The 24,569-nt window shown below is 35.6% G+C and overlaps 1 protein-coding gene and 1 pseudogene across 1 annotated transcript in view; both read left to right on the top strand.

Annotated features, from left to right (window-relative positions):
* CFAP20DC (CFAP20 domain containing) overlaps positions 1 to 24,569 on the top strand; it is a 245,334-nt gene that overhangs the window by 99,206 nt on the left and 121,559 nt on the right. Inside the window, 1 exon segment of the mRNA XM_036030972.1 lies at positions 21,369 to 21,525. Coding sequence (XP_035886865.1) covers positions 21,369 to 21,525 — 157 coding nt within the window.
* Positions 6,259 to 7,869, top strand: LOC114501936 (annotated as a pseudogene).

Here is a 24,569-nt window from a genome sequence, read left to right as displayed (position 1 = left end):
CTGGTGAATTTTACCAAAAATCTAAAAAATTAGCACCAGTTCTTTTCAAACTCTTCCAAAATTGAAGAGGGGTAACACCACAAAGTCATTTTTTGAGGCCAGCATCACCCTAATAGCACAGCCAAAAAAGGACACTAGCAGAAAAGAAAACTACAGACCAATATCCTTGATCAATACATGCACAAAGATTCTCAATAAAATACTAGCAAACTAAATTTAGCTCATTAAAAGGATCATTCACCTTGACCAATGAGATTTATACCTGGGATACAGGAATGTTTCAACATACATAAATCAGTGTGATATATCATATTAATATAAAGAGAGAAAAATTGTATGATCATTTCAGTAGATGCAGAAAAAAGCAGTTTTAGCTGTTTCACTGCAAACATCTTTGCCACAAGCATTTTCACCAAAAATATTTTTGCTGTACAACTAATTGTCTATAAGGCAATTTTGTTGTAAAACATGAAATAATTAGCTGATACTTTGGTTTCATTTTCTCTGTTGACAAAATTTTTGCAGTAGTCCCCTTTTTATAGTAAATCAATGTTAGCCAGATTGCATACTGTTCTCCGTTAACAATGTTCTCACAATGCTCCTGTTGTTGTACAAATCTTAGCCAAATATCATACAATACTCCATTGATGAAGTTCTCACAGTAGTTCCAGTTTCATATTATATAAACTTGCCCAGATTGCATATTATAATTCATTGACAAAGTACTCATGGTACTTCCATTTTATGTTATGTATAACTTAGTCATATTGTATACTATATTAGAAAATGATAACATCAGTTTTTCCAGATTTTTCAATGATCACAGTCACCCCTCCCACCCTTCAAAACCTAAAGTTTAACAAGCTGTATAAAATGTGAAAAACACATCTACTAATTCAGTCTTTCAGAACATTAATTATTTGTTCTTTTGTTGGAAACTGATACCTCTCTTAATGAAGAAAGACATTTTAGTAAAAGAAGTGAAAAGTGATATACTGAATAGGACAAAAACTGTTTACTAATATGAATGAAAGATTTCAAAGGCAATGTATTTTTATTTTCACCATAAAGTCTTTAATTTTAATAATTTTTGTTTCATTAGGTCATTTTTGTTCCTGTTTTATATTTTGTTTTTATTTTTTACAGTGAAATTGCCTTGTGTCCAATTAGATATGTAGCTAAATGTTTGTGGCAAAATGCTTCTGTCAAACATGATTGTAGCAAACTTGTCTATACCTAAACAACTGGACATGGAAAAAGCATGACGAAATCAACATCCACTCATGATAAAAAAAAAAACTCTTAATAAATTTGGTATAGAAAGTTTGTACCTCAATATAATAAAAGTCATATATTTTAAGCCCATAGCTAATACCATACTCAGTGGGGAAAGGTCAAAAGCTTTTCCTCTAAGATCAGCAACAAAACATGTTCACTATCATCACTCCTATTCAACATAGTACTGGAAGTCCTTGCCAGAGCAGTCAGACAAGAAAAAAAGTAATAAAAGGTATCAAAATTGGAAAGGAAAATGAAAAATTGTGTCTATTTACAAATAGCATGATTTCATATACATAATATCCTTAAAAAATTCCAAGAAAAAATAACTGTTAGATCTAACATAGGGTAGACTTCCAGCCAAGATGGAGGCATAGGTAGACACACTGTGCCTCCTCACACAACCAAAATAAGGACAACAAAATTTTAGAAACAAAAAAACAAGCAGTACTGACAGAAAATTGAACTGTATGGAGGTCCAACAACCAAGAAGTTAAACATTCATTCAGACTGGTAGGAGGGGCAGAGTCGGGCCACTAAGTGGAGAGCGGTCATGGCAAAAAAAGCGGTGGCTGGTGCAGCCTGGATGGAAGGTGGCAACCGACAAACCCCAGTGAGGTGGCGGATTGTGGAGGGGCATGGTGCACAAGGCAGCTGACGGACCAATACACCAAGATTGCAGGTTCAGTCCCTAGTCAGAGCACATACAAGAACTGACCAATTAATGCATAAATAAGTGGAACAATGCATCAGTGTTTCTAGTTTCTCTTTTTCTTTCTCTCCCAACCCTCCCTGTCTCTCTAAAAAATCAGTAAATAAATTAAAAATTAAAAATAAAAGAACAACAAAGTAGAGGGCATCATACTTCCTGATTTCAAGCTATACTATAAAGTTATAGTATTCAAGAGAGTGTGGTACTGGCATAACAGATAGATCAATAGAATAGACAGATATATCAACAGAACGTAATTTAGAGCCAAGAAATAAATGCAAGTATGTATGTCAACTAATATTTGATCTGGAAGACAAGAATACTCAGTGGGAAAAAAAAATCCTTTTGATAAATAGTGTGAGAAAATTGGATATTCACATGTAAAAGAATGAAATTAGATCACTTACACAACTCATAAAACTAACTTGAAATGGATCAAAGACTTATATAATCCTAAGACTATGAAACTCCTTGAAGAAAACATAGGAGAAAAGCCACTTAACATGGGTCTTGGCAATGATTATTTTTTATATGACACCTAACAAACACATAAGCAACAAAATAAAAAAAAGTGGAACATCAAACTAAAAACCTTATACACACAAAAAAGAAACAAATCAACAAAGTGAAAAGACAACATACAGAATAGGAAAAAATATTTGCAAACCATGTATCTGATAAGGAACTAATATCCAAAAGATATAAAGAACTCATTCAACTCAATAGCAAAAACTAATACAAATAATCCAATGTAAATATGGCCAAAATACCTTTCTAGACTTTTGCAAAGAACACATGAAAAGCCAACAGGCACATGAAAAGGTGCTTAATATCTGTATTCATCAGGGAAATGTAAATCAAACCCACAACAAATAAAATGGGATATCACTTCATGCCCGTTAGGATGGTCATCATCAAAAAGACAAGACATAGCAAATGCTAGTAAGGATGTGAAGAAAAGGGAACCCTTGTACACTATTGGTGGGATTGTAAAGTTTTACAGCCACTATGGAAAACAGTATGGAGACTCTGCAAAGAAAATTAAAAATAGAACTACCATATGATCTAGCGGTGTCACTTCTGGGAATAATCCAAAGGAAATTAAAACACTAACTCAAAAGGTATTTGCATTCCTATGTTTGAGAAGCATTATTTACAATAGCCAAGACATGGAAATAACCTAAGTTTTCATCAACACATGAATGGATACAGATGCTGTGTATCAAGGTGATATACAGTGTCACATATCATACATACAATGGAATATTATTCAGCTATTAAAAATGAGGATATCCTGCTATTGGCAACATTGATGGACCTTGAGGGCATTGTGCTAAACAAAATATGTCAGACAAAGACCAATACTGTATGATCTCACTTATATGTGGAATCTAAAATAACAATAACAAAATTCATGGGAAAAAAAAAAAGAGAACAAATTTGTGCTTACCTGAGGCAGGGGATAGTAGGAGGAAGAAATGGAGAAAGGTAGGCAAAAGGTACAAACTTCCCAGTTAAAAGATAAAATTTACTAAGGATATAATATACCATATGATGACTATAGTTAATACTACTGTATAATATTTAGGAAAGCTGTTAAAAGAGTAAATCCTAAGAGTTCTCATCACAAGCAAAAAATGTTTTTCTTTTTTTGCTTTCTCTTTTCATTTATATGAACTGATGGCTAGTAACTAAATTTATCATGATAATCATTTCAAAATGTGTGTAAGTCAAACCATCCTGCTGTACACCTTAAGCTTATACAGTGATATATATCAATTATACCTCAATAAAAATGGAAAATAATAAAAAGGAAAACTTTATATGCCTTACAGTTAGAAAACCAATGTAAATTTTCCAAAAATAAAATGTAACCATAAGAAAAAACATACTGAAAACAAACCAGTATTTTTTTACCTATAATAACTCATTTAATCCTCAAATTGGTATATTACTGCTATTTTTCTCAAAAAGCTGAGGCTCAGAAAGATCTAAGCAACTTGCTTATAGTTACTGAGCTAGTGAATGGGAAAGCAAGATGCAAACCCATTTATAGTTAGTTCTCTACTCTACAACCTCCCCCCTCCCTGGTTCTGCCCTCTTTCTCACCTTATAGCCACATGATGGGAATCTCCTGAAAACTCAGAAAAGATGTGCAGGTTTAGTTGCACAGGTGGTAGTCCCAAGTGCCTGCCTTCCCTATCCACACAGCATCACTATTCAGCCCATTTGGTTTGTAAGGATGAAGTGACAACTTTGTTGGTTATGGGAACTATTTTGCTCTCTATTTCCTGTCCCAACAGGCTGAAGGATGCTGAGGGGATGATGGCCTTAGGGAGCAAAGGCTCACAGGAGCAGCCTCTGGAGGGGCATTCTGACCAACTTAGCCCAGAGGTCTCTCTGAACTGTGTGCTACAGAGTACTCTCCAGCCCCACACCAGGACCCCGGCCCAGGGTTCCAGTCCCAGGAAGAGAAGTCACCATAACTTCTGGCTGTAAAAACCCTTGGGGGCGGGGGGTGTGGATGGATGAGATGGAGGCTTCTGGAGTCCCAGGCAGTTCTCTTAAAGAGCCCATGCACAGAATTGTTCAGACTTGCTCCTTCTGAGCTCCAATGCTGGGATAACAACTTGAAAGGCACCAGGGAAATATGGGGAGGAACTAAATTTCCTGGCATCAAGGGAAGAGCTGGAGAGTCGGCTTTTTGCCACACAGAAGTGCTGGCAGAGGCCATTGTTCCTTTTCTAAAACATCTCCTTACCCCACAGAGCTAGTAGAAAGATACCAAAGCTGAATCTCCATCATCCTGGCTCCCACACCCCACCCTGGTGATTTCCTGAGATCTTGCCCCACCTGAGATGTTGAAAATTGGTGGGCCCCAATTTTCAGGTCCACCCAAGCCATTTCCAGTGACTTTTCCATACAAACTGCCTGACTCGGCTCCTGCTACAGATTTTCCTAAAAATCTCTCCAAGGTTCACAAACTGCAAACAAGCAGCATCTGGCTTTGGCATGTACCATTCCTCTTGCTAAATATCCAGAGGCCCAGACACTAGTGGCAGCTGGCCTTGGTTCACAGCTTGTCTTCTCCTGGGTATGTTCAAGCCTAGCACCAGCAGCCATCTACAGATCACTCTGTGGCTTGTGCTGAGTGGCCCCAGGCAGGGCACAGGTGATGGCTAACCTTGTACCTTCCAGGAGGCCCACAGCCAGTGCACCCAGTGGACAGCTTCAGACTATGCTGGATTACAACCCTGCTACCTACACAAGTAACACAATCAAAGGTAAGACTCAGTGAGCATCAAAGCCTCACTGAAGCAAGTCCTTCTCTGTAGGGTCAGTTCCTGCACAGCAGCTCCTCCACTGTAGTCACAGTGAGTCCTTGCACTGATTGACCTGGGAGCCATATCTTCCCAATGACACCAACAGCAATCAAGGCTTAACTACAACTGGAGAGTGCACACTACCCACACAGAAGAGCACCTAAAGTGTCCAGCTCAAATGACTAAGGAGGTTGCACCACTGGACTCCTACAGGACACCAGGATACCATGTCCAGGGGGCATAGCAGCTTTACCTAGTACACAGAAACAAACCTAGAAAAGCAGCCAAAATGTAGAGACAAAGAAACATGTCCCAAATGAAAGAACAGGAGGCATCTCCTAAAAGAACTAAATGAAATGGAGGCAAACAAAATTACCACATACAGAAATCAAAACAATGGTTATTTGTTCCTTTAGCAAGGCATGCTCAAGGAACTTAGAACTTCAACAGAATCAAAAAAAACATACAAATCATAAAAAGAACCAATCAAAAATGAAGGATACACAACTGAAATGAAGAATAATTTACAGAGAATCAGCAGGAGAACAGATGAAGCAGAGAATCAAATCAGTGATTAGGAATATGAGGAAGCAAAAAAATACCCAACTGGAACAGCAAAAAGAAAAAGGAAAAAAAATGACAATAATGTAAGGAGCCTCTGGGACAACTTCAAGTGTACCAAGATTCACATTATATGGGTCCTGGAAGGAGAAAATACAGAACAGGGGATTGAAAACCTATTTGAAAAAATAATGAAAGAAACCTTTCCTAACCTGGTGAAGAAAATAGACATACAAGTTCAGGAAGTGCAGAGAGTCCCAAACAAGATTACCCCAAAGAGGCCCACATCAAGACACATCATAAATGCCAAAGGTTAAAGAAAAATAGAGCTTCTTTTTTGCAATAGGTTTATACCCAGAACACAGGTGTCAAGAAAACCACCACTAAATCAAAGCTTAAATGGGAAAGGAAAAGACTTACCATCAGCATTCTAATCATTTGGACATGTAGATTCTGGTAAATTTACCACTACTGGCCATCGGATCTACAAATGTAGTGGGATTGACAAAAGAACCATCAAAAAATTGAGAAGGAGGCATCTGAGATGGGGAAGGACTCCTTCAAGTATAACTGGGTCTTGAGTAAACTGAAAGCTGAATGGGAGCCTGGTATCACCATTGATAGCTGTGGAAATTCAAAACCAACAAGTATTATGTGACCATCATTGATGCCCCAGGACACAGAGACTTTATCAAAAACATGATTACACCTGGCTGGTGTAGCTCAGTGGACTGAGCGCGGGCTGCGAATCAAAGTGTCGCAGGTTCGATTCCCAGCCAGGGTACATGCCTGGGTTGCAGGCCATAACCCCCAGCAACTGCACATTGATGTTTCTCTCTCTCTCTCTCTCTCTCTCTCTCTCTCTCTAAAAATAAATAAACAAAATATTAAAAAAATAAAAGATTATATTTAAAAAAAAAAACATGATTATAGGCACATCTCAGGCTGACTGCGCTGTCCTGATTGTTGCTGCTCGTGTTGGTGAGTTTGAAGCAGGGATCTCCAAGAATGGGCAGACCTGTGAGCATGCCCTTCTGACTTATGCACTGGGTGTGAAACAGCTAATTGTTGGTGTTAACAAAATGGATTCCACTGAGCCTCCCTACAGCCAGAAGAGATACGAGGAAATTGTTAAAGAAGTCTTTGCCTGCATTAAGAAAATTGACTACAACCCTGACACAGTAGCATTTGTGCCAATTTCTAGTTGGAATGGCTGGAGTCAAGTGCCAACATGCCTTTGTTCAAGGGATGGAAAGTCACCTATAAAAATGGCAGTGCCAGTGGAACCATGCTGCTTGGAGCTGAGGTGGCATCCTGCCACCAACTCATCCAACTGATAAGCCCCTGCATCTGCCCCTCCAGGATGTCTACAAAATTGGTGGTATTGGTACTGTCCCTGTGGGCTAAGTGGAGACTGGTGTTCTTAAACCAGGCATGGTGATCACCTCTGCTCCAGTCAGTGTTACAACTGAAGTAAAGTCTGTTGAAATGCACCATGAAGCCTTGAGTGAAGCTCTTTCTGGGGACAGTGTCGGCTTCAATGTCAAGAACATGTCTATCAAAGATGTTTGTCATGGCAGTGTGGCTGATGAGAGCAGAAATGACCCACAATGGAAGCTTCTGGCTTCACAGCTCAAGTGATTGTCCTCAACCATCCAGGCCAAACCAGTGCTGAATATGCACCTGTTCTGGATTGTCACACAGCTCATTTTGCTTGCACATTTACTGAGCTGAAGAAGATTGATAGATGTTCTGCAAAAAAGCTGGGAGATGTCCCAAAGTTTTTGAAATCTGGTGATGCTGCCATCATTGATATAGTTCCTGGCAAGCCCATGTGTATTGAGAGCTTCTCTGACTATCCTCCTCCCTGTTTTGACATGAGACAGATGGTTGCTGTTGGTGTCATCAAAGCAGTGGACAAGAGGGCAGCTGAAGCTGGCAGTCACCAAGTCTGCCCAGAAAGCTCAGAAGGCTAAGTGAATATTATCTGCAACATCTGCCACCCCAGTCTTAATCAGTTGTAGAAGAATGGTCTCAGAACTGTCTCAGTTGGCCTCTTAAGTTTAATAGTAAAGGACTGGTTAAAGATTACAATGCATCATAAAACCTTCAGAAGGAAAGGAGAATGTTTTGTGGAGCATTTGGGGTTTTTTCTGTGTTACAGTTTTTAAGTTATTAATTTTTTAAATCAGTACTTTTTAATGGAAACAACTTGACCAAAATCTGTCACAGAATTTTGAGAACCATTAAAACAAACTTCAATGAGAGAGAGAGAGAGAGCAAGAGTGAGAATGAGAGGGAGGGAGGAGATAGAATCTTAAAAGCAGCAAGAGAAAAGCAGATAGTTACCTACAAGGGAGCTCCCATAAGACCATCAGCTGATTTGTCAGAAGAAACTTTGCAGGCCAGAAGGGAATGGAAGAAATATTCAAACTGATGAAAAGCAAGTGCCTAAACCAGGATTACTCTACCCAGCACAGCTATTTTAAAATTGAAGAACAGATAAAGAGCTTTCCAGACAAGAAAAAGCTAAAGGAGTTCATCACAGCCAAACCAATATTATATAAAATATTAAAGGGCCTTCTTTAAGATGAAGAAGAAAAAACTAAGATCCAAAATATGAACAATAAAATGGCAATAAATACATATCTATGAACAGTTGAATGTAAAATAAACAAACAGTACAGAAACAGATTCATAAATATTGAGAACATTTTGATGGTTGCCAGATGGGAGGGGAATGGAGGGGATGAGTGAAAAAGGTGAAGGGATTACTTAAAAAAATAACAATAAAAATAAATTGACGAGTTTTAATGTGCCTCTTGACATGGGAGATAAAATAATGAGTTCATCATGGGCAAGTTATTATAAACTTTCTAAATGTTTGATAATTCCAGAAATATCTAGAGTATTGAAACAAATATTAAGAAATTCAGTTCACCCTGACCAATATGGCTTAGTTGATCAGGCATTGTACCACAAAGCGAAAGGTCACTGGTTTGATTTCTGGTCAGTGCACTTGCCTGGGTTGCAGGTTGGGTCCCCAGTCAGAGTGCATATGAGAGGCAATGAGTTGATGTTTCTCTCTCACATCTATATTTCTCTCTTTTTTCCTCTTTCCCTTTCCCTCTTTTTTTCAAAATAATTAAATAAAATATTTTTTTTAAAAAAGAAAAATTCAGTTCTCCCCTGGCCAGGTGGCCTAGTTGGTTGGTTGGAGCATTGTCCTGTACACCAAAAGGTTGTGGGTTTGATTCCCAGTCAGGGCACATACAGGAGACAACTGATTGATGTTTCTCTCCCACATCAATGTTTCTCTCTTCTTCTTTTCCTCCCCCTCTCCCCTTCTCTCTGCCATTCTCTCTCTCTCCTCCTTCCTATCTCTATAAAATCAATAAAAACATTCTTGGGTGAGGATTTTAAAAAAAGAAATTCAGTTCTAAAACTTGCTCTCATTTCCCCTCACTTTTCTCCCAACCCAAGAGATGCTGTGGCAGCAGAGGGTCTTTTCCTTTCCACTGCTCATAGAGTCTGTTCCCAAGAAGCCTTTATTGAATTAAAGCTGAGTCATGGTTTAGGGGAAATTTCTACAGAGAGCAGCAAGGTGACATAGAGCACTCCACCTATTCAAAATACCATCCCTAGGGTCCTCCCTGGTGTTGGAGTAGTGTTGGCCATAATTCTCTGCTTTTTGCCAAAACATTCTTCAATTCTCTCTACATTTTAGTAACTGTAGATATTTTAGTGGTAACCCTTGCAATACAGTATTTTAAAAGTATTTCAGTTAACATTTATAAGTCAGAAGTTACAAGTGCAGGTACACTCAGATCCTTCCTGCTTCGCTCATTTAAGTTATTTGCCTGGGCTCTCTAGGCATATAGTTTGCAGCCCTGATTTAGAGGATAATTTCCAAATGGCCCACTTTGCCTTGGTTCTTTAACTAAAACCTTTACATAGCCAGAGGCAGCAAATGAAGTTGACGTTCTTATAGCCACACCAATATGAATATTTATTATAGACCACTTACTATTCCAATTACCATCAAATGTTCAACCTTGCAAATAAAAGTTTTATTTTTCACATTCTTAATTATGAGGGATTCACTTTACCACTTAAATTACAACAATTTTTACTTTTAACTTAGGTTTTCAATGGTGAGAACAGTTGCAAAAATTAATAACCATCACATTAAATAATGGATATAGCCATTTAGTCAAGATTCACTGAAATCAATCTTCTTCTTTAAAATAATTTCAATTAATTGATGATAGTATCTGATGAACATCAATGTCTTGCCACCAAAGTATATATTAATGTTCAGTAAATTTAATTCCTTTTGAATAGAAAGTTCAGGTATGATATATCATGAGAATGAATCAGTCATAAGAGATATAAAAATAGTATGATAAATTATAATACTAAAATCTTTCAGTAGACTTTATAACTCAAATATCCAGTGTTTGTCATTCAAATAGATAAAATTGCTGTTTAGGAGTTCTACTTTCTTGAACTTTAATTCTAATGAAATATCTTTTATTATAAAGTGAAAGTGTGGTATAATGTTTTAAATTTTTTCCCTCACCCTGGCCAGTGTGGCTCTGTTGGTTGGAACATCACCCTGTAGACCAAAAGGTCACGGGTTCGATTCCTGGTGAGGGCACATGCCTAGGTTGTGGGTTTGGTCCCCAGTTGGGGCATGTGCTCCAGATGGGGTGCATACGAGAAGGCAACCAGTCAATGTTTCTCTCTCACATCAATGTTTCTGTCTCTCTCTCTCTAGCTCTATCTCTATCTCTCTGTCTCCCTTCCTCTTTCTCTACAAAACAATGGAAAAAATGTCCTCAAGTGAAGATAAAAAAAATTTTCCTTCAAGCATTTTTTTTCATAGAGCCAGTGATTTGGAGGTTGTTTGATTTTTAACAGTATTTCATTTATTGAGTGTCATCAAATGAAAAAGTAACAGAGTCTTTAGTTATATTTTATTTGTTTTGTTGATTAGGTTCCTGTTAAAGGTGAGATCATATGGTATTTGTCTTTCACTGCCTGGCTTATTTCACTTAGCATACTCTTTGCAACAGCATGGATGGAACTGGAAAGCAAAAAAAAATAATAATAAAAAATTTAATAATACTAGATAGGCAAAGTAGGGAAACATGATCCATAACAAGGAAAAAAAATCACAGAATGAAAAGCCAAGGGCTTTAAAACAACTATTGTCTATATATTTTGAGAATTTAAAGGAAATATATAAACATAATGGAGAAACAAATGGAGAACCTCAATAGAGAAATGGAAACTATGAAAAAATCTGAATAAATACAATATTGAAATGAAAGATTCATTGGGCAGATTTAACATCAAATTAAACACTACGGAGTATCATTGAAATTGAAGTCAGGAATATAGGAACAATTCAAGCTGAAGCAGGGAGAGGGAGAAAAATTCTGAAAAAAATTAGTATAGTCTGAACAGCTTGTGAAACAATATCAATTAGTCTAACTTGTGTGTAGTTGGAATATGGAAGGAGAGAAAAGACATTGAGCTGAAAAAAATTTATAAAAGTGATGTTTGAAATTTTTCAAAATTTGAAAAATATACCCACATATCTAATAAGCACAACCAGCCATAAGCTGAGGATCACTCAAACACCACATCGCGGTATGTCATAATTGAAAAGAAAAAAATCCCCACAAAATACACCATGGTGTGCCATACCTAAATTGCTGAAAATCAACAATAAAGAGAAAGTCTCAGCAAGAGGAAAAATCACATTATGCATCAGAGAACAATGATAAAATATGTCAACAGCTTTCTACCAGAAGTAATGAAAGTAAGAAGACAATGGAATGGTGCTAGAGAGGAGAAGGAACTAAATCTGTCAATCTGGAATTCTTTAATGAAAATATTAAATAATTAGAGCAAATGAAACCATTTTAAGACTGAAAAGCTGAAAAAATCTGTTGCTAGCAAACCTGAACTACAAAATATTAAAGTTCTGCATGCTGAAAAAAACATGTGCCAGACTGAAATTTAGATCTAAGTGAGAGAACAAAGAGTGCCAGTAAAGGTAGATACATAAGTAAATCTAAAAGATTCTTTATCATATCATAATTTCTTTAAAAGTATTTGATTATTGAAAATAAAAATAACAGTGTACATGCAAAGTATATTACCATAATGATAAAGAATGGTGGAGATGGTAGTATAATACCATTAGGTTCTTATCCATGAGATAGTCTATCAAAGTTAGATTGTGATAAGTTAAAGACTCACATTGCAAACTCTAGTGCAACCATTGGGGGAAAAAATAAAGAAATATAACTAATCAGCCAACTGAGGAAATTAATAGGACACTAAAAATATATTTAATTCAAAAATTGTAGGAAAGAAGAAATAAACAAAGAATCAATGAGACAAATTGAAAGCAAATAGCAAAATGGTTGCCTTAAACACATCAAACTAACTACAGTAAGTGGAAATGGACTAAATAAACACTTTAACTAAAAGACAAACTGTTAAATTGAATGAAAAGCAAGAAAAAAGTGCTTACTGTTTGGAAGAAGTGTACATCAAAGCTAAAGACACGGGTAGATTAAAACTTTTTAAATATAAAAAGATTTACCACGCAAACACTAATCATAAAAATACTAGAGTGGATATATTAATACCAGACAGAGCAAACTACAGGAAAGGAATATTATGTAAGGAGCCACATTTCTTATAAAGGGCCTCTATGAAGGAAAAAAACCTACAACCAAAATTATATACTTAATGGTGAAATACTGACAACTTATCCCCAACCTGAAAACAAGGGAAGGATATCCACACTAACCATGTCTATTCAACATTGTATTGGAGGTCTCAGCAAGTGCAATAAGATATAAAAGAGAAATTTTTAAAAAATCAGATTGGAAAAAAGAAGTAAAACTTTCTTTACAGACAACGTAATCATCTATGTAGAAAATATTAAAGAATCTAGAAAAATTAAACAAAACCTATCAGAATAAGTGAATTTAGTAGAGTCACAGAATACAATGTCAGTATACCAAAATTAATTATATTTCTATATAAATTGTTTATAGAAATAATTAAAAATCTGAAGTTTTTAAAATATTTACAATAGCATCAACATTATGAAATACTCAGGAATAAATTTAACAAAATATATGCTAAATCTTTACACTGAAAACTATAAAACATTGTTGAGAGAAATTGAAAATACATTGTTTATGACTCAGAAGAATGTGTTTGCTAATGTTCCTTCAATTGACCTAATTGATCTAATCCCAATTAGAACACAGCAGGCTTTTTTGCAGAGATTAATAACCCAATTCCAATATATATATAGAAATTCAAAGGACCTAGAACATCCAAAAATTTTCAAAAAATAAAAATGATATCTTGTGATTTCAAGACTTAGTATAAAGCTGTAGTAACCAGGGCACTGTGTTATTGGCATAGATAACAATAACAAATTTAGAGATAGACCCACATATATGTAGTCAGTTGATTTTCAACCAAGGTACCAGAACAATTCAACAGGAATAGGAACATCTTTTTTTTTTAAGAACTGGAACTTCTTTTTGTTTAATTCTTCAATTACAATTGTCATTCAATATTATTTTATATTAGTTTCAGGCATACAGAATAGTAGTTAGACAGTTATATAATTTATGAAGTGATCTACTCGATAATTCTAGTACCCATCTGACACCATACATAGTTATTACAATATTATTGATTACATTCCTTATGCTGTACTTCACATCCTTATGAATATTTTGTAACTACCCATTTTTACTTCTTAATCCCTTCACCTTTTTAACCCAGCCCCTTAACCACCCTCCCCTCTGACAACCAATAGTTCTCTAAATCTATGAATCTTTTTTCTTTTATTTGTTCATTTATTTTATTCTTTTAGATTCCAAATACAAGTGAAATCATATGGCATTTCTCTTTCTCTGCCTGACTTATTTCACTTAGCATAATACCCTCTAATTCCATCCATGCTGTTGCAAATGGTAAGGTTTCATTTTTTTATTGTTGAGTAATATAGTCTATATGTACCATGTTCTTAGCCCCTCATCTGTTGTTGGACACTTGAGTTGCTTCCATATTTTGGCTATTGTAACTAATGCTGCAATGAACTTACTAGGGTGTATATGTGTACGTGTATTTGAATTAGCATTTGGGGAGTTTTTTGGATGTTTACCCAGAAGTGGAATTGCTGGGTCATAAGGAGGTTCTATTCCTCAAGAAGTTTCTTGAGGAATTTTCATACTGTCTAACATGGTGGGCTGCACCTATTTGCATTCCCACCAACAGTGCATGAGGGTTCCCTTTTCTCCATACCCTCTCCAACACTTGTTGATTTATTGATGTTAGTCATTCTAACAGGTGTGAGGTGATAAGTCATTGGTTTTAATTTGTATTTCTCTGATGATTAGTGACATTGAGTATCTTTTCATCTATCTATTGGCTCTCTTTATGTACTCTTTGGAGAAGTGTCTATTCAGGTCCTCTGCTCATTTTTTAATTAGATGGTTTGGTTTTTTGTTGTTGAATTATATAATTTCTTCATAAATTTTGGATATTGGCCTCTTATCAAATGTATCATTAGCAAGTATTTTCTCTCACTTAGTAGGCTGTCTTTTCATTTTGTTGATGGTTTTCTTTGCTGTGCAAAAACTTTGTAGTTTGATGTACTCCCATTTATTTATATTTTATTTTATTTCCCTTACCCAAAGAGATATATCAGAAAAAAATATTACTGAGAGAAATGTCAGAGAGTTTACTGCTGATGTTTTCTTCTAGGAGTTTTATGGTTTCAAGTCTTACATTTAAGTCTTTCACCCATTTTGAGTTTATGCTTGTATAATGGTATAATTAGGTGGTCTAGTTTCATTTTTTGCATGTATCTGTCCAATATTCCCAACACCCTTTATTGAATAGACTGTCTTTATCCCATTATACATTCTTGCCTCCTTTGCCATATATTAATTGGCCATATAGGTGTGGGTTTATTTCTGAGGTCTCTACTCTGAAGAACTAGAACTTCTGAGTAATTACATAGAAGAAAAAGAAAGAACCTTAACTCCAACTTTGCACCATTCATAAAAATTAATGTAAGATGAAGCACAGAAGTGAATGTAAATAGTAAAAATGTAAAGCTACTTTAAGAGTTATCTTAAGAACCTAATAAAAAGCATTAACCCTAATAAAAATTGCAAACTGGGTTTCAAAAAATTTTAAACTGCTATCAACAAAAAAAAATGAATAAGAAAGTCACAGACTGGGAGGAAATATTTCTAAAACATGTATTTGACAAAAGGTTTGTATCAGAATATACCCCACAACTTTTAATAAAAAGACATAACTTTTTTAAAAGGCCAAAACAATTAAACAAAGCACTTCACAAAGATCATACATTAGATAAATAACTTTATTAAAAAAAAAGAGCTCTACACCATCAATCAGGGAAATTCAAATGAAAAACAGTAGCACTACTTCACCCACTAGAATGTCTAAAATAAAAGAGACAGGAAATACTAAATGTTAGTGAGAGATAAGACAATTATCATATATTTTCAGTGGAAACAGAAAATGGTACAACTACTTTGGAAATACCTTTGGAAGTTTCTGATAAAGTTAAACATTGGTTCACCAATTCTACTACTTGGTTTATATCCAAGGAAATGAAAGTATGCACACAGAAGAAGACTAGTATGGGAATTTCACAACAGCTTTATTCATAAAAGCCAAAATCTTAAATGACCCTAATGTCTAAAAACAGCACAGTGAAAATCAAATTATGGTATATTTACAGAGTGAATACTACTCAGCAAAACAATAATAAACTATCAATATATGCAGTGGCAGTGATGAACCTCAAGTATGCTGAGTGAAAGAAACCATTTACTCTGTGATTCTATTTAAATAAAAATAAGAGAACAGACAAAACTAATCTAAGGTGAAAGAAATTAGTGGTTGCCCTTGAGAGGGATGAATGCTGAGATTGATTAGGAAGCTGCATAAAAGATCTGTCTAGGATGATTGAAATGTCCTATATCTTGATGGGGTGTAGAATGCAGGTGTACTAAGTGGTCAAAATTCATAGTACTCTACCCTTAAAGACTGCATTTCATGGTAGGAAAGTAAAAAAGATTATGGTTAACTTACAGTGAGCACTTACGATATGCTGGGCTCTATTGTAAGTGTTTATATGTATTTAAACATTAATCCTTGCAATTCTATGAGAGATGTACCATTATTATCACCATTTTACAAATGAAAAAAGAAAGATACAGAGAGCTTAAGTAACTGTAAAGATTGCATAACTAATTAATGGGTGCTGGAATCCAACCCCAGACAACGAGGCTCCAGAGCTCAAACTCTTACATTCCTGGGAGGAATATATTTAAAAGGAATTGCCATTAGGGTTTAACTGGAGAGAATTGCCAGATAGATTCAAGAATAGAGTATTGTGATTAAATAATAGAAAATTACTTCTATTTCCAAAATTTAAAAGTTAGTTATTTCATAAATCTCAGGATGTGGCCACTTGAGAGGATTACAGAGAGAAGAGGAGAGGAAGGTTTTTGAAGGAAAGGAGGTGAAGGGACTGTTGGGTTATTGAACAATGTGCTGGAAGATGAGATGAACCTGGTCCCAGCATGTTTCAGGAATGTGTATATAGGCTGGTGAGGGAGTGTCTGAAGCAGTCAAAGGAGTGACCAGAGAGTGGCTGGAAGATTGATGTAGCTAAAATGATAGAAGAGCTTGCTAGTGCACTGCCTCAAGCTTCAAAGAGCATTAGGGCATAACTTCTCTCAATGCCACTTGGCCCCATGGACTCAAAATAGGGGAATGTAGACACAGGTGTGAACTCCCTAAGTACACTTCAATTCCAGAGTTGAAGAGGAAGTAATATCTCAAAGAAAAGTTGGGTGTCAGTTAAGGTAAAGTGTGTAGGACCCTTAGACAAATAAAGAGGATAGAAGTACTTTCCAGTAGTAAAGGATTTCAGAGAATACAGTAAAAGGGTGAGCTGAAGATTAGCAAGAGAAAGATTGGGCTGCTGTTTCAAGAAGAGATGGCTTATTTGAGGCAGGTGGGAATTAGGAGGTAGGGTTCAATTGCTGTACAGGTATACTGACAATATTTCCACAAGGAACTTGCCTTCCTGTGGTTTAGCCAAGAGTTGCACCTAGGCTGTCCCAACTTCCCCTCCTCAGCTCCCCTCTCTCCATATAAGGACTTGTCATGATTTTCTTTTCCTGAGGAAATTGTTTTTAATACAGTAGTAATAGGTAATTGCTTCTGACCATGGTGATATGAAATTACTATTTCAATCTCTGCTTATACCATTTAATAAATACAGTATGATGATGATAGAGATTAATACGATCATTGTAAGCAGATTTTCTTTTGAGAAATTAAAACTAATATATGAAAAGTTCTTTTGAAAGGCACAATAAATATCTTAAAACATTGTTCTTTGTTATCATTTTAGGAGCACCAAAACTGAGTGAGGTTCTAAAATTCTGTAAAGAGATGTACTTTAGGATTGCTAGGTTATGAAATTGTAGTTTCTTGTCTGTTGTTTCCTTTTAAGAAGGTCAGTGATAGTGGGAGTTGTGTACTGTTATGACTTGCCCTCTTCCTATACCCGCAGAATGAACTCAATTATCTTCAGAGCTTTCATACAGTTATGGCTTGGAAAATGAGAAGAGTGCTGGGACAACCAAGAATATGCATTTTGTGTGTGTGTGTGTGTGTGTGTGTGTGTGTGCAAGCATCTGTGTGTGTGTTCACAAAATATGCTGTCCTTTCATTGGTAAAATAAAGCCACATTGCCAAAATATGAGTCAGTATGAACTAGAAATTCATGCTTTCAATAATTCATTCACTCTTTGCCAGTCAATTTTTTCATGCAAAATTATATCCTGCAAGTAAGTAATATAACCTCTCATTAATCCAAGCAACATACTAAACAGAACCACCTTTTCTCTATCACATTGCTATCTTTCTGTTGCAAACTTATTAAGGACCCATAATTATAAATATTTTAGACTAAGAGCTCCTCCATGCTGTATTAGAGTTGCATATAAAATAAAGTGATCACAGATCAAGAAAAATATCCAAAAGGTATATTTAAGAATGGATGATATCACCAAGAATAATGGAAGTAATATTTTATAAAGATTAACTGTAATTCCAATAACCTACCTGTTGATAGTAGAAAGTTTATACTCTTTACCAAACTTCAGAAAATATATCACAACATTTGTATAAATAATGAATTATTTGTTGGAGCTTATGAAAATTAGAACCTTTATAAATATCAACTAAATGAAAAAATAATTTTTATTTCCTCTAGCCAAGGGAGATTTGTGAAAGTTATTCCCACATTTTTCAGGAACTACTCCAATCTATACTTCTGAGAGATGGATTCACTAAATATGTTAACATTTCACACACATTTACAGAGCTTGTTGAGTGACTATACAATGAAAGATTGAAAGTGTGTATAGGCATGTATGTAATCATGCATGTCTTCATATATTAACAAACAGGCACAAACACACACACATATGCATACCATTATTGGTTGAGTAATTTTTACAAACCATGAGTCCAGGTAGAGGGAATAAAAGCAATTGTACTGTGATGGATAAGAAAAGTGTGTATCAGGTAAGGGCCTGATTTTCTGGGACTCACAAGAAGGTGGACACCAATTCCTCATCAGAGCTGTTGGGAGTGTTCAGGTGCAACCAACTAGAGAGTTCATCAAAGCAGGGTATAAAGGGGCAGGGCCCTGAGAAAAAAATGCCTAGCATGTTTGCATGCCTCCCTGAGCCTGGAAATTCTAAATCATTTTTCACAACCAAACTCAGAAGTCACCCACAAACATTTCCTAGATGTAGAAAGACTTAGATTCAAAGAAAATAAAGCAAATAATTAAAATAGCAGTTGTTAACTAGAAATACAAAAAAGTTGTATAAGGAAGGAAAGATATTCATAGAGCATCACTTGGCTTGGTTGTATGCAATATTTACATAGTCACAAGGAAAACACAGAAAATTGATTTTTTAAAACTTTATTTTTAGAGAGAAGAGGGTAAGGGAGAGAGGAAGAGAGGGAGCAAAACATCGATGTGAGAGAGAAACATCAATCGGTTGTCTCTGTACATGTCCACACCTGACCAAACTCTGTGACCTGACCAAGAATCAAACCAGTGACCTTTTTCTTTGCAGGATGATGCCCAACCAACTGAGCCACAGCAGTCAGGGCCATAAAATGGATTTTTTAAGGAAAAAAGAATAAAGAAAGAATGAGATAATTTTCTAGGGGGAGGAAGTTGGGGAAGTAGTCTGTGTAAGTAATAAGCTAGGTCTTATCTACCATAACAGGAAGTCAGCAGATGTCTAAAATTGATGAATCAAGAAGTATTATTATTTTAAAATATACAGAGAAGAAAGTTAAGAGTTAACAATATGATTAGAGGAATGTAGAGATGACCAGGACTTCATTTTGTATAAAATCTTTGTATAAATTGTATGCTTATATATGCATATAATATCATGATATAATTTAAGATTTTTTTAAAAGATGGCTTCTCTGAATCTCTCTACCCTCTTACCTTGAGCCCCCTCCATACTAACTGTATGTAATAGATTCCAAATGTCTGTCTCCCTTCCCAGACTAGAAGGACTGCCTTACTCCTTGCTGTATCCCTGAAGCCAAGACCAGTGTCTAACACCTGATAAATGCTTACTTAGCACCTGTGGGAAAGGGTGGATGAATGCAATTACTGAATGATTGGAATTGGGGCATAATGTTAATTAAGTGTTTTAGGAATAAGAACAACATTTATAACAATAATAATTTACTATTGTAATGATAATGTTAATCTTTATTATTGTATAGCTGGAAACCCCAAGACCTTCATTCCTTGTAACCTGGATTTTACCAAGTTATGGTGTTTTGCCCTATGGCATGCCTATTGGATTTGTCCCTTAGTATTCCACTTGCTATGCTAGCCTACTAACCAGACAGACCCTCCTCACTTTATGCTTAAATGACTGACAAGAGACTAGTCTTTCTGTGCCTCCATCTGTCTCCACTATACCTCACCCTCCCCCATAGACCCCTTGTACCATCCCAAAACAGTTCTGCATCAAGATTAGTCCAAATTTCCCAATATTCTTCTTTCGTTTCATTCTCCTTCAAGAACCACAGTTACACTTTACCTTCTGGAGCCCAAGGTTGTCTTCCCCATCTCCCATCTCCTCCAGAACCTGGCTTCACTGGCCCATCCTGTGTTACTTCCCACACCTCCCCAGAGCTTGCCATCTTACTTGTCAAGCCAGTCTCTCAGTCCTACTTTTTACCTTTTATTATTCCAGACACCTTTTCCCAAAAAGCCCAGAGCATCCCCATGGCCTGGGAATATAATTATTCTGTTGAGATATCTACAAAGAAAATAATCTTTATGTACTTAATAATTTACTGCAATCTCTTCCTTTTCTGCTGTGGAAACAACCTCAGCTTTTCCTCCATATTAAAATGATTTCTAAATAGAATTGCCTTTAAAAATGTCATTTTATTTTCTTTATTAATGAATATAGCTTTTGATGTTATGGATTAATAAAATGGACCTATGTAAATTGTGCTTCTAAACAAATAATGGAAGAGGCTGATATTTTTTTAAGCACAATTTTAAATACTACTTTTCTTTTAATTTCAAAAATTATTTTCCTGCTTTTTTCTGCAGCCTTAAATATGTTTTAATTTCTTACTAAATGATTCTTTTCTCCTTTTCTTTAACTCAGTTAGACCATTAAAAGAATTTATTTGATGAGGCATTGAGGGGTCTAATTGTTTAATAGTCAGAAATTAGTCCCTGCAAGAGTATTTTAAAAATTGGCAAATATCAGGCATAATCACAAATTTTTTAGAAAAATCTACTTCTATACAATAGGTTAATTGATTATAAGTAGACAGCACTGGCCACAATTTAAATCCAGCTTCTAATTTCATCCATTCTTTTTTTTAACAAATATAAGTGGCTAATTGGGATCAGAGTAGTCCCCTTGAAGGAACAATTGGCTGCTTATCCCTGATTTTCAAGATTTCAGTGGTCTAAGGCACCTTCAGTCAGCTTCCCACCAGCACTATTCCTACAGATCTAGAGTTTTTCCCAAAGTTGTCAAAGCCTTGTCTCATTATGAGAACTCTAGTCAGATGACCACTGTATACTTTATGATGATTTCTTTGGAAGAATCAAGGCAGTTCTTAAGATAATTGAAGCCAAAATGAGGCATATTTGCCTAAAAGGGAAAAATTGTATGGGACTGGTTGATTCAGATAATTGTCTCAACTCTCTGGACTTTCTACATCAGACAGCTTGTCCGTTTGTGTGGTTATAGAAAGTTCATTCATTCATTTATTCATTTATTCACTTATTCATTTTTTTCTCATCTTTATTTTAGTGGTGCAACCTCTGCATTGACTTGGTAGCATTTACCACTGAAATATTCAAGGGAGCAGTTTTCCAATCATTAGACGGAATTATTGTCTCAGCTAACTGTAAGCTACGGAAGATCTTCACATTAAAATCCAAACCTCAAGATACCACGGATAAAGATGGTATGTTCAAGTTGCTATCAAGATTTTTAAATTCTCCAATATGTTTTTAAAATTAGACATGTCTTTGGGAAATGTATGAGTCAATAGTAGTGTTTTTTTAAATTTTATTTTATTTTGGAAAAATACTTAACATGAGATCTATCCTTTTAATAACTTTTTAAGTATACAGTGTGTAATTATTGACTGTAGGTACAACATTGTGGGGCAGACCTGTAAAGCTTATTCATCTCCACTGCCCCTTGATTAGTAGCTCCCCATTTGCCCCTCCACCCAACCCTGGAAATTCTTTGAGTTCATAAATTTGACCATATTAGGTACCTGGCATGAGTATAATTATATAGTATTTGCCTCTCTGTAATTGGTTTATTTCACATAGCATAAGTTTTCATAGTTCATCCCTATTGTAGAATGTGTCATTCTTTCCTCTGGATTACATGTTTATTTTTACTGTAGCAAAATGTTACAAAGATACATTTTTTATTTTATTTGTAAGAAACACTCTATGTAGCTGGGGGTGAAAGAATTTATTTAAGGAAATTAACTGGTTTATAGAATCTCAGGGAAATTCAGAAAGTCATGTTTGGGGGCTACAGCCAAGATCACACCCAGCCCCTGCCACATGACTATTCCAATGAAGACCCCAGTAGCTACTGTCCCTGAGCAAGGACTCCATAATTCACACCATAATGCTAGGCTCTGGGTTCCAGAATTTCTGTCACTGCTGTTCCTGAAAATTTGATGTCTTCTTCATGCTTCTCTACTGAACAAAGGCTGACATGGCTGTGTCTGGTTTGTAGAGCCTAGGTTGCATGCTACAAGAGCTGGCAAAGCAAATGTCTGATTCCTGACTAGGGAGAGAGGACTTGTACAGCAAAGTGACCAAATTAGGAACATTCAGAAGATACTGGACATCCAAAATGCTCTACATTTCTCCACTACACTATATTTCTCTGTTTATATTTCTTAAAGTCATTTCGGAAAAATATTATGTGTCTATTAATTTTTTAATGATCATGTTAAAATGGAAAGATTTTTAAGTTATTTCTCATAATATTTCTAGAAGGACCAGAAACATATATATTAATTATTCTTTCTATGATTGATAACTAGTATACTCTGCAGGTTACTGAGCCATCTAGAACTCATAAGACACCACAAACTCTCCTGCTAAGATAGTCTTAAACAACTGAAAGTATTGGGAAAATACTGATGCTTCCTTTTGATTTTCATCTGGGATTATTTTTAACAAGATCACTTCTAGAAGCCCAGGAAATAGGGCTTCATATAAGATGCCAAAGGTGACTTCTTAGAAATTTGTATGTAGACTTTAGACTTCTACTCCAATCTGGATGAGTGTATGAGAAATCTTTGTTTCACTCTGTGGAACAGGACACTGTGCCTATAAATTTTATTTGATAATAAAACGCAGCAGTACATTAACAGCAGCTCCCTAATGAAATCACAAGCCAAGAAGTATGGCCAATAATTTATGTAGCACTTAAACTAAAGTGTAGGTGAAAAAATGAAAGATTCTATTTTTTAAAAATAGCACCTAACTAATAAGAAACCTCAAATTTATAGAAATGTATGTGCATTCTACCTCAGATCATAGGCAGTGAATTATAAACTGATTAATATTTTTAAATAAATATCAGGAAAATTTATAGTGTGGCTCAGTAGACTGAGTGCTGGCCTGAGAACCAAAGAGTCACTGGTTCGATTCCCAGTCAGTCAGGGCACATACCTGGGTTTTGGGCCAGGTCAGGTCCCCAGTAGGGGGCATGTGAGGGGCTACCGTGCATTGATGTTTGTCTCCTTCTCCCTCCCTTCTCCTCTCTCTAAAAATGAATAAGTAAAATCTTTTTTTTAATGTCAGGAAAAATAGCTAATCAAAAATTGGCAGGTTAAATATATATCTTTTTCTAACTAATTCTTCTTCAAACCTGCTAAAATTAATATAAAAATAAAATAGGTATATGTGCACCAAGATGAAGAGGAGGTACCAACAGACAAAAGATATTGATAAATCTTGTGAGATTGAGGACTGACAACTGATTTACAAGAGCAGAGAAAGCTGAAACTTTTGGGTTTACAGAGAGGTTTACCAATGAAATTCATAACATAGAACCTCAGCAGGGATCAAGAACTGGCAAGCCCAGGTACCGCCAAAGGCAGGGTAAATGGGTATGGCTAAAAACAGGGAGATTGGTTAAAATTCTACATAGGTTTCTATAGAACCCCAGATCCCTCTCCACCTCCATATAACCAGGAAACAGGAAATTTGTTCTCTTGAGAAACTGAACCACTGAGTTTCTGAACACAGGTAGATCAGGTACATGGTATATACCAAAACTAATACAAAGAAAGAAAGAAAGAAAATAGAAAATAATACGTGTTTTTCTCAGAGTTAAGAAAAGATACCTGCATCTATAAAATGAGAGTAATTTGTTCTTGGTTTATTTCAATAAAAATTTTAATCAAATAATTATTATATTATAACTTTTTATATGTATGTAGAAACATTCACAAATCAAGAGGTCAGCTTGAGGGATTACCACAAAGTGAATACATTTTTGTAACTATGACCGAGATAAAAAAATATAGCCCTACAAGCATCCTGGAAGCCCTACTTCTGTCCTCTCCCAATAATGACTCTCCTTCTCTTCTGAGAGGTAACTGTCCTAACTTCTAACACCATGATTAATTTCAGCTTTACATATTAACAAATGGCATCATGTAGTACATCTTCTTTCACACATACATCATTTCAGAAGACATTGTGTTTTGAGATTCATCTGTGTTGTTGCTGTTTCAGTACTGTATAGTGTGCCATTGTAGAACAAACAACAATTTATTTATACATCTTAGGTGATTTTGTTTTTTTATTTTGTTTTTTTTATATTTTATTGATTATGCTATTACAGTTGTCCCATTTTTTCTCCCCTTTATCCCTCTGCTCTGTACCCCCTCTCCCACCATCATTCCCCCACCTTAGTTCATGTCCATGGGTCATACATATAAGTTCTTTGATTCTCCATTTACCA

The sequence above is a fragment of the Phyllostomus discolor genome, chromosome 7, assembly GCF_004126475.2.
Source record: "Phyllostomus discolor isolate MPI-MPIP mPhyDis1 chromosome 7, mPhyDis1.pri.v3, whole genome shotgun sequence".
NCBI lineage: Eukaryota > Metazoa > Chordata > Mammalia > Chiroptera > Phyllostomidae > Phyllostomus > Phyllostomus discolor.
Note: the sequence above shows the minus strand (reverse complement) of the source record. Positions and strands in the feature narration are given on the sequence as shown.